Here is an 11,586-nt window from a genome sequence, read left to right as displayed (position 1 = left end):
TACAAATGGAAAACCAGAACCAATTTCATTATTTCCCTCAGAAAAAATGACAGCACACAGGACTCAATACAGAAAGTACCAAGGAAAGTAAATCCTTCTGCCCGCAACGGATACAAATATATGATCAGGATACAAAAGAATACATTGACAAATGACTATGCTTTAAGGCTATTGACGAAAAATCAAAATCTCTGGTACACTATATACACTGACATGATAAATAACCCAGAACAAGAAAGAAAAAAGAAAATCTCTTCAAACATATTTCCACCTAATTATACAATTCCCAGAAGATTACAGGTTACTTCACTAATGGGTCTTCTTGCTTATTAGACCACTGGAATTCTATTTCTAAATTCCGGGATGGCCCACTTTTGCTTTCTGGCAACAGCGTGTATTCACCGGCAACTGCTCCCAGCATTACGACCCGATCGATCTGGATCGTTACTTTTCCAAATGAACTCTGTCATCAGATAAAAGGTGAATGGGTTAAGATGCAAATTTAGGAGAATAGAAAGTAATATGTGAGACTACTCTTTCTATATCACTTCTGTGTCTCATTTACCTTCCCCATCTTGCTCTTGTTCTTGCAAGAAATATGAAGCTTCTGGCCCTTCGGAGGGCTCTCAAAGGACCATGAAAAGCTCTCATCCCACTCTGGATTTGGCCCAGTTGAAACCACCTGATGAATACACATTTAGAAGTTACATCAGCAATAATTTTATAAGCTTGGTCAAACATACCATAAGTTTAGACAGAAGAAAAGGTGAAGTGACCTGTGACCTAACTGTAAAAATGACCTAATAATTAAAAGGGATCTCATGAAAATACAGCTTTTGTTCAGTGCAATGCTACACAGAACTGGTCCATGCAGCCCAAGACTTTCAGCGCAAAGCAGAATCAAGAAAATCACAAATAATAATATTTTAAAAAAAAAATCGTATGAAAAAGAAGGCAAATTCTCTTAACAGATGGAAAGATGACCAAAAAAATGTACGAGATGAAAAAAACTGCTCTTAACAGATGGCTCCCTCAGTTTCACAAACCTCAACCTCCTTTTTACACTCAAATTTGGAATCTCAAAATTAAAAACCCTAAAAATGAGATAAGAAACTTTATTACTCATATTATATGAGACGGACTAGAAAAACCAATGAAGATGAATAGACTTCCTTCGAGGTAATAGGTCTAAAAGTGCACTTTCAGAAATTTCTGTGCATTATTTAACCAAGAAACCAAATTACATAGCTTTCATTTCTGGAAAGGGAAAATTATAATGAGCACTAGCTCACACGATTTGAATGATGTAAAGATATCATGGAGTCTCGTTCAAACTCTTGTAATCTTGTATTTCTACTATATAAATGACTTACATATTCAGGAGAGGATTGTTACCAGGAAAAAAAATGCTGATCAGAAAATAAAAGTGTGGAATTATAGAAAAGCATTTTACCTGGGTTTGTCTAGGAGGAGTGTTGCCAAGTGTAAGCTTACAGTAAACACTAGGGTTTCCCACTGACTGCTTCATGTTGTTGCCACGCTTGATTGTCACCACTAGTGTCCCAGGCAAACACTGCAATAGAAATTCTGCCTTTTCCTGAAACCGAGGTGGGCCAGACTGGATTAGGTATTGCAGCAAGGGGATTGCATCTGCAGCAGCTATTGACTGAGCTCTAGAAACTTCAGCTGGGCATGCTGACCAAGCTTGCCTCAGAAGAAAAAGTGCATCTAAGGCAGCTTCTTGAGTTGCCTCTGAGCCTGTCTTGAGGGACGTAACCAGATGGGGAATGCTAAGTGTTGCAGGTTCAGTTGCTCTCAAACGCGGGAAGTTGCTGAATAGAGCATTTAGAGCTTTCAGATACTCATCATTCACAGTTCCAGTGGCCCATAAATCTTTTTCAATAGCAGCTGCAAGACCACAATAATCATATGAGACAAACCAGAAAATAAAGGAGAAAAAATAGAAGGAAAGAAAAAGTATCTGCTTGCAAGAGAGACATCCGAGCAACTGATACCAATACATTATAGACCAATTCTCAAACAGCACATTTTATCTAAAATTACTTATGGGTAGATATCAGCCTATTTCACCGAATGCATTATTTCTTAGTCAGTCAGAACTTTCAAGTATTTTCAAACAACCTTAAGGATATCATCTAAGAAAAAGGAATGATAGCTTGTATATAACACAAGTTAATACTCACACATTTGCTCAGATTGGGAAGAAGAGTAACACTAATAACCTACCATTCACATGGTCTTATTCAAGTGCCAGTCAGATTGAAAGAACTGCCAGGAAAATAAATTAACTAATAAATTAACTTTGTTTTGCATAGTCCTAATAAACTGTAGGCATTCACGTGTTCTTCTTCAAGTACTACTCAGCTTGACAGCAACCATTAGAAGAGTAACTTAATTATATTTTGCATATTCCATGAGAACATAATAAAATGTAATCATTTCTGTTGCAATATTGAATCTTCTTTGCTAGTTTTGCCAGTGAGTTCTAAGCTCCTTAAGGGTAAAAGAAAGGGACGATACTTCATCATAAAGGAGTCTGCAAAATGACCCCAATGTAAATAGGGGAGTGTTCCTTGCACATACATCCCATGTACCTGGAATCTGGTCCTGTTAATGGCTTCTCTAAAAAATCATTCAATTATCAAAGAAAGAAAAAAGTATTTCAATCAAATTTCCTAATGAATTTGACGCAAAACTTGCAACAATTCTTAGTTTATGCGGAAATATATTTTGTGAAATATTATTTGATAGACAATAGCCTCAAATAATAGAAAAACCCTGTACAAGAATATTCAAGTAACCACTGTGGACCAATAATATTTGATAGACAATAATACGTAAGCTGACCTTGTCTTGCAGGTATTCATGACACAAATAGTAGATGCTTTTCATATCAATTAAAGCTCAGCAAATTCTGCATTGAGAATAAAGAGAACTCACCAGTTATAGCTCTGACTGTTTCACTAGAAGCATACTCCTGAATAGTATGATTAGAAAAAAGCAGTTTAATAAACATTGCAGCCTGAATAGATGTATCTGGATCACTCGAACCAATAAGATCCAATACAACCTGTACACCACCAGCCTCAGCAACTGCTCTTCTATTTGACCGACTGTACATCACAAGGTTTTGCAACGCACATATAGCTACCACTTTCATTTCTTCTGTAGGTTGTTCTTCAAGCACATTTACAAGAGCACGGCAAGCTGAAACAGCATCAGTACTTCGAGCGAGACCCTCATTCTGAAATAGATCACCAAGGGCCAAAGTTGCCAGTAACCTTGCTTGCTGAGCTTGGGTTTGTGGATCCAAAAGGTACTGGGATAATGGTAAGATAGCAGATTTGGTAGCTTTAGTTTCTCTGATCTTCACATTGTTCAACAATACCTCCAACAGTCTTGCAGCGGTTTCCTCACACTGATGACTTCTCAGAAGTTCCAAAAGAGCCTCTATGGCACCACTTTCAGCCATTGCTTCAGCACTGGTTGCGTCATCACTTTCCAACACCAGAAGGGCATTCAATGCACCAACTACTGTGCCCTCTGAGCCAGAACGAAGCAACCTTACCAACACAGCAACAGGAACTTCCAAATAAAATTCAGAGCTAAATTGCAGAATACTTGACAAAACAGAAGCAGCAGATTCCCACAAAGCATGAGGAAGAGAAGGATCAGCTTGCAATATCACTTTAGAAATTTCATTGACACCACCCTCTTTTGCAATTTCATTTGGCCATGTTAGTGCGAGACTCACAAGAGCCTTTACAGCTCTCTGCTGCAAAATGTGTATACCAGAACCAAGAACTCTTATTAGGGGGCCGATTACTTGCTGAGTCACTGTATCCTTCTGAAGTTTTTCCTCCAATAGCAGATGGGATAGAAGCTCAGCTGCCAACTGCTGCACTGCTGAAGCTGGAGAATCAAGTAAAGGAATAAGTGGCTCAATGGCTTGGTGAGAGGTCAGTGTATAGTCAGCACGACACTGTGGATGCTCTAAAATATTGACAAGAACCTGCAATGCACTGTGCTGCCCATCAGGCCCAAACTCTAGCCTTGTCAGCAACAGAAAAAGGGGCTCCACTACTTTTGCAGCAGATGGTCCTTTAGCAATACTAGCATTATTGGTCAATATTCGGAGCAGTTCAGCAAAGGCAGCACAGAGAAAATCGGGTGCTTCATGGAGGATATCAAGTATGCTTTCAATTACACCAGCTTTCACCATTTCCATCTTACAAGCAGGTCGATCTTTCCCCAACTTCACAAGAGCTCTGGAAATAGCCTCATGAAGCATGTAATTCCTACCATAGAGAAGGCCGACAAGAGGAATAACTGCACCATGTGCAGCGACTAGTTCTGCCAGTTGCTCATCATCAACAAGTTTATCCAATGCACGGACAACTGAATGCTGAGCAGGACTGAATTCAGCTACGAGGAGAGAAACCAGGGGCTCAACACAGCGTGCTGCAGCCATTGTGGACCTGATTCTTGTATTTCCAAAAAGAACACCACATAATTCAGCAGCATCCCCTTTTAGCTCCATTGAACAATTCGATGAAAGGATCCTGCAAAGGACATCCACTGCATTCATTTCAACATCTGCAACAGCAAGGGCTCTTGATGGGTTTTCACTCAATAACCTAACTAATGCAGCAATAGCAGCATGCTGCTCCCTCTCCAAACCAGTATTAAGAATCTCCACCAAGGGTTGAACAGCTTGTCGGGCAGTTTCTGCATTCCTAATATGGTCAGCAGAAAACAGGCTTTCCAATGCTTTCGCAGCACTATACCTTGCACCTCTTCCACCTAATCGTAAAACTGCTACAAGTTGACTGACAGAACCAAATGCAGCTTCATGTCTGCGTATTTCAGCACTGCTGAATAGGATCCCTAACAGATCAGTAGCAGCCTCCTCAGTTGCATCTTGTGGCCCAAGTGAAAGATACTTGGTCAGTGCTTCCAAAGCTCCTGATTCTACCATTACAATCTTATTTGGCGGACAGTCCTTTGCCAGCTGAGTCAGGATCCCAAGTGCTAGAAATGGTGCTCCAGGCCGATCTGGAATTGGTTTAAGCAGATCAACAAGGGCAGGTATTGCTTTTCGGGAAGTAGCACCAACCCTTATGTCATCAACTCTGAACAACCTCTCAAGAGCAACTTGCTCTGGATATCTCACCAAAGCAAACTCCTCTGACAATTCCAGAAGATCACATATGTCAGCATCAGCACAGCCAAGTAAGGAAATAAGCCCACCTGCTGCCCCGGAATTTGCAACAGATAGAAGAGTCCCTCTGCTACCATTACACACTAAACTGGCCACTGCTTGGGCAGCAAAATATCTGTTTGCCGACTCCTCTGACCTCAACAAATTTGCAAGTGCTGGTATACATTTCATGGTTGCATGTGCTCGTATGATATCTCTATCTTGAAATAAAATTGCTAAAAGTAGAGCACAAACCCATACGCTGCTATCTTCCTTGAAATCCATCTGCATAAATTACCATGGAGCAAACCAACACTCGATGAGGTAAAAAGAAACAGAGTATAACCACACCACTAGATCTCACTATTGCATGCGTGAGAAAACAGATGGACAGAAAATAATGTTACACAGAAACGATGCCCTATGTGCAATTCTCAGAATTCACCAATTAGATGCATCATGTTTCTTTTTAAATTGTAGTGGAACAAGAAAGTCAATTACCTGAGTATACTGCGAAAAGCAATCAGAGATTCTATCAGTGAGGACTTCAATTGCTCCAGCCTCCATAATCACAGTTTTACTCTTTTCATCATGACAGGCAAGCACAGAAAGTAGCCATATGGCTAAGTTCACACCTGATATGACCGATGTTCCTTTATTGGATTCGCTATTCCTGCCTTCTTCTTTAGTATGCCTGTAAATGCTAATGGACTCCTTGTCATCATCACCCTGATTTCCCAAAGATGAAGGCTGTTCAACACTAAGCATCGCAATGAGAGATTGAATAAGATGGGCGCACAAGCGTGATTGATTAAGATCTTCCACCACTCTTTGGTGATTCACTGTCGCAGCACAAATAAGAAGTGCAGCTCCCCCAATTTTGACCTTTGGATTTGTGGAACTGATCACCCTTCTAGCAATTGATAATATACACCCAGAGGCACAGGCAACTGTCTCTCCAAGAACTACAGGCTGATCCCGGCAAAGTCGTGACAATATTTCAATAGCTTTATCCTGCAACAAGGGTGTAGCATCCACAATAGATAAAACTATTGGGCTTATGCTTTTTGGAAATTCAGCTAAAACTGCCCATGCAGGTTTTATGTGCCCACTAGCCCCCTCTGACCTGGATAGAATAGCAAGTGCATCTAGTGCCTCCGATGTGGCAACAGATCCACCAATAGCAGATTCTAGAAAAGACACTAATGCAAGAATTGTTCCAGCACGGTTCACACAGTCAGTTAAGGCGTAATCAATTTGGCGAGAATGGAGCAGACGAGCAATTGCTGCTGCTGCATGTGTCTTTCCAGAAACTGTTCCTTCACGCAAAACCCTAGTAGCAGGCAAAATAATTTCTTCAGGAACAGCTTTCTCTGATATCTCAATATCCAAAATCAGATTTGCCAGAGCACATGTTGCAAGCTCAGAAACTTCCAGAGCTGAAGAGTTAGCAAGCAAAACTAAGGGAGGCAACGCATCTCTAGCAACAGCTGCAACATCCCTGTTCTCTTTGATTGAAAGAAATATTGCAGCAAGACAACGCGAGGACTCTACCAGGATGTTTTCAGATTCTACATTAAGCAGCTTCATGGCCGACCAAAGAGTTTTAACAGCTATGCTACTTTCACGCAGGTCTTTCCTAGTTTCAAAAATTCCAGCCAGTGCTGATGCGGACTTAGCCTGAGTCTCTTCCTTAGTTGAGCTCAAGATTTTTATCATTGTCTCCATTGCATCGTTGGCAGCACTACCTTCACGCAATATATCATTGAGAGGGACCCTGGAAAGCATGCTTCTCAAGGCATCCAAAACATAAACTTTGGATTCAGGTAGATCACTAGTCAATAATGCAGTGAGCTGGCTGATAGTCGCCGTATCAGACTTGTGGATTAAATGATTCAGAGTCTTTGCAGCAATTTCCTTCCCATTGGGGCTTCCATTCTTCAGTAGCCATAATAATGCAGGAACAGCATCAGCACTTTCAACACAAGCACGTATATCTTCACTGTGATTGCACAGGTTACTAAGGATTGTTGCTGAATCTTCCTTGGCCTTTGCCGAACCCGTCTCCAGAATTTGGACAAGTGGAGGAATGCCACCAGCAGCAGTGATAGCCCATTTACTTTCATCATTTTCATTGGATAGAACGCAAAGCAATGCAACTGCACATTCTTGCTGTTGTTCTGACGAAAGCCCAAGAAGAGAGATCAACAGCTGGATTCCCTCACGACCTTGAAGCGCACGCCATAGACTGCCTTCATTGTTGCAAAGTGTGAGAAGGGATTTTACAAGCTCATCCTGCACTTCATTGGTTGCCATTGTGATCAAACCAACAAGCAAACGTTTTGCATCAGAGCTTGCAAGTTTAATTGAGAGAACAGCATTCCCATACAAACTGGCTAGGGCTTCTATAGTACGCTCCTGCACAAGAAAAGGTAAGTGGGGCTTAAACTGCTTAAGCAAAGTTTGCTCAATAGCCTGAGGATCTGATGCTCTAGTAGATTCTGCTTTACTATCATATATCATCAAAGCTGAAGCTAAAGCCCCTAACGTGTCAGCAATTTGGGCAGGTGAAGTGCATGATTCAAGGCTTTGACCTAGGCTTGAAATGACATATGACAAACCACCAGAAATGTTTGCTAAAGCACACATAGCATTCTCCTGCAATGCTTGGGCATACTCTCCCTGCATGAATTCTTTGGAAGGAGCTATAGTAGCATTAATCAAAGAAGGAATACCACTGGAATTAGCTATCTCCCGCCTTGCATCTTTGCATTGGGCTGAAAGAGATTTGAGAGCACCTGCAGCTTCTGCTCTAACAGGAGCTTCATTACCAGGTCCTAACAGCTTGAGGAGTTGTTTTGTAGCATCTGCAGCCAACACTTTAGAACAAATAGATGCATCCTCCATCATCATACATGCAAGAAGAAAGCATACATTTGCTTGAGTGCCCGACTGTCCCGTCTTCAGTAACTTCACAAGTATATCCACTCCTCCAGCTTGAATTGTTGCAGTCCAGAATCCCTCAGTGCTGCTGGAAAGGTTCTTTAATGTACCAGTCAATAAGCTATCAACTACATTTCCAGCCTTGAGCCCATTTGCTACCTGCTCCCAAAGCACTGGAACAACTCCTTCAGTTGAAAAAATTTTCGATCCAACATGATCTCTTGCACCACCTTGAGAAACAGCATAAATAGTCTTTGCAGCTGCAACTTGACCTTCCGCTGAGGTGGACTTGAGCAGACCAAGCAATGGTGGAATGCATCCTCCAAGCAAGACTTTTACCCGTAACTCATTCTCCTTACAGAGAGAACCTAAAACAGTTGCAGCCTGTATCTTAACTCCAAGTGACCCCGATCGGAGAAGGGAAACAAGTACTGGAACTGCCTGAGAGTGAGATCCAACAGCACTGAAAGCATTTTCACGTGTATCAATAAGTTCCAGCAACTGTCTCAAGGAAAACTCTTTTTCTTGTAAAGACGAGGAACTCTGGCGTAGCTGCTCAATGCATTGGGCAACGCTTGCTAATGTCCCATCTGGATCCTCCATGCTACTACTACTACGCTCTCTGCAAGTGACATAAGAATGTAAGCTAGAATTATCATTTTATCAAATATTGCGAATTGAACTCTTAGCACTGGCCTAATTTTAGGGAAACTTAAGTAGGCTATATATCCACCTTGATATATCAAAAAGCTCAATAATTTCTGTATAAACTACTGTCTTTGTGAAGCCCACGGGTTTTTTTTTTTTTTTTCGGTTGGGGGTGGGGGAATAAAAAAGCAAAGGTATATGATTGCACAATTAAGGAATCAATGATTCAAATTGTCAGAACTACAAGGACCACCCAAAGCCAAAGAACAAAAAATATGGCTTGAGATAGATATATGTGCGATATGTAACAAACTAACAAACAAATACAGCCCTAAGTTGAGCAGTAAGGCCTAAGAGGATCTGGAGCTAGCTCTGAACAATAGGCAAGAAGCTAATCTAAGTTAAGAGTAGTTTATTTACAGCTTCCAGAAGAAAGAACATTTTCACATACCAAATAATAAAGAAAAAAATGAAGAGGTCACTACTCAAGTGACATCAAGCAACGAAATACAGAGAAGTTCACATTGTCTTAGAATAATAAAGTATCTCCTAGGCCAGAATTATATTGCCACATTCCGCTCAAGTCCTTCCAACAGTTTTTATGATACTCTGCTCTTTCGAAATGATTAGGCATTTGAATCAAGGTTAATAGCATTGAATGTGGTCTTGAACAGTATTAACTTGATAAAGTTGGAACCAGAAAGTAAAAGCTGAAAGGTTTTCAAAAGTAAAAGTAGATAAAATTGTCCTAGAATAAAGAGACAATCCATGTATATAAAAAGATAAGACACAGAGAAGCAGCCTAAGCAAATCTCCAGCTCCTATTGCAGGAGAACCTTTTGGGAACATTCCACCTTGAATCTTTGATTAGTAGCACACATCCAAACAAGCATTGTATCGATGCACTATTTTTCAACAGAGAGGCCCCAACAGGCACATGTTAATTTGGCTACATCGACATGCTTCTTTACCAAAGTACAGAAGCTTAGCCATAAATTGGCTGTCACAGATGGCAGAAGAAAATAATTTTATCAAAAAGCATAATTTTAACACAATAAAGTTTGAACTGACCTCAAACCCATCTTCATAACAGAATGTGGAGTTGGAGGCTCTGACTCTGGAACTTTTGCATCACCATTTCTTTCCTGCTATCATAAGAATGAAAGTGAAGAACAATAAGTATGGCATGTCTATATATCAATCAATTGACAGTAACAGCAGAAACTACTCAAAATTAGTGAAAATGATAGAGAACTTATGGCGTCATAGTATTAGAGACTTCAGAACAATAAATATTGAAGGTTTAATTATGCAGGTTCAAGGATCCAATGAATCCAATAATCCATTAGAAAATTGAGTTCCAGTTAAAACAGATTCAACCATAACTCAGTTCCAAAATTAAAATAAGTTCCACGTTTATAAAATAAAATGAAAAAGAAAATGTAGTTTTAAGTATGCCATTTTTCAGTTAAGAAAACAAATCCCCATTACAATTTTTTTTTAAAAAAAATAATAATCAAATCCCACGATCTAAAAAACCATTTGCGGCTTTCTTCCCAATCTGAAATTTTTCATAATTACCAAAACTGAATTTCTCATACCCGAACTTGAACCAAGCCCATTATAAACCGGACACATTGATCAGAATTTCAAAATTAACAAAGAAAAATAATAAAATAAAAAGGTGGGCTTGGGTGCCCAATGAGATCCAGCACCAATTAATACGATTTTAACTCTTTTGATGGCAGCAAGCAGGAGTGAGGAAATTCCCGGGTGCCCAGTTCACATAAGTGGGTTCAAAACACGCAAATGAAGTAGACAAACAAGCAAGGAACTAAAAATACAATTAAATACAAACAAGTACCGGATCATTAGCGGCAAGGCCGCTGCCATTGCTGGCAGCGAACCTCCAAGCCAGTGTTGCCGCCAGCTTCGCTTCAATGCAAGATTCCCAAGAAACTCAATTCGGATCCCTCCCCTTCTCCAAGATCTACACCTGGGACCCTGTCAGATCATCAAAAAGCCTCCTGCCCAGACAACCACGCAAATCCCAAATGTAAATTTCAACACCAACCAAGCAAACACAGATCAGAGTCTAAACTAAGCCGAAAATGAAGACCATTAGTTGTGAAAAATCATTAAATTGGCGAAGCTCAATCATGCTAGGCTAGCTACAATATAGATCAATTACTCCATCTTAGTTGATTTTTTCTTTTATTCTCTCTTTAGTTGCACAATTACAAGCTGAAAGCAAGCAAAACCCAAATGTGACAGGCAAAAACCAATTTTAATTTTCCTTCAGTTTCCTCGATTTTCTCAGCAACCAAACTTATTAAAGAGAAATGGGCTTGGATAGATTTGACTGAACTTGGGACAGCGAGCAGTAGATCGAGAATTAGGAAATCGAGGTCTGAGACTTTCTAGTTTCTACTGCTTAGTCAATGAGGAATCAAAAAACGGTTCATAAGAAAAATGCGAGAAAATGCACGAATCCGGTACCGGATTTTTGCTTCCGTTTCATGAAATTTACAATCTTCAGCAATAGACAGAGCTAGAAATCAGAGAGAGGGCAGACCTTCAGAGAGGAGTGGAAGAAGCTCTTTGATGAATCTGCGGGTTTCGTAGAACAGAAGGGAGAGAGTGGAGATTGATTTGCACTTTTCTCTTTACTCTTTTGGTTTACGTTTCATCTGAGAGACTCTCATCTGTCTGTGAGCGTTAGATTTCATAGAGACAACATGGGAGCACCGACAAATTTCAAGCCAGAACTGGAC

The 11,586-nt window shown here is 40.3% G+C and overlaps 1 protein-coding gene across 2 annotated transcripts; it reads right to left on the bottom strand.

Annotated features, from left to right (window-relative positions):
- Nucleotides 1–11,519, bottom strand: CSI1 (binding protein). 2 transcript variants are annotated; one of them, XM_059575841.2, is made up of 8 exons: nt 11,388–11,519; nt 10,677–10,839; nt 9,884–9,960; nt 5,723–8,786; nt 2,962–5,506; nt 1,454–1,908; nt 566–682; nt 1–463 (listed from the first exon to the last, which is right to left on the bottom strand). In XM_059575841.2, the coding sequence occupies exons 3-8, from the start codon at nt 9,898–9,900 to the stop codon at nt 302–304; spliced, it is 6,360 nt and encodes a 2,119-aa protein (XP_059431824.2). In that variant the 5' UTR covers nt 9,901–9,960; nt 10,677–10,839; nt 11,388–11,519; the 3' UTR covers nt 1–301. The 2 variants fall into 2 exon arrangements, with proteins under 2 accessions (XP_059431824.2, XP_059431825.2); XM_059575842.2 differs by having other exon boundaries at nt 9,884–9,957.
- Nucleotides 11,520–11,586: the final 67 nt, after the last annotated feature.

Source organism: Corylus avellana, chromosome 11 (genome assembly GCF_965113065.1).
Source record: "Corylus avellana chromosome 11, dhCorAvel1.hap1.2, whole genome shotgun sequence".
NCBI classification, from domain to species: Eukaryota; Viridiplantae; Streptophyta; class Magnoliopsida; order Fagales; family Betulaceae; genus Corylus; species Corylus avellana.
This window is presented reverse-complemented; position numbering and strand designations above follow the sequence as displayed.

What these genes read in the sequence shown, in the direction of transcription:
- CSI1 (XM_059575841.2), bottom strand. An exon ending in GCTTTTCGCAGTATACTCAG is followed by an intron (nt 5,507 to 5,722) that starts GTAATTGACTTT and finishes TAATTTATGCAG; the next exon opens with ATGGATTTCAAGGAAGATAG. An exon ending in ACAAGAGCAAGATGGGGAAG is followed by an intron (nt 464 to 565) that starts GTAAATGAGACA and finishes ATCTGATGACAG; the next exon opens with AGTTCATTTGGAAAAGTAAC.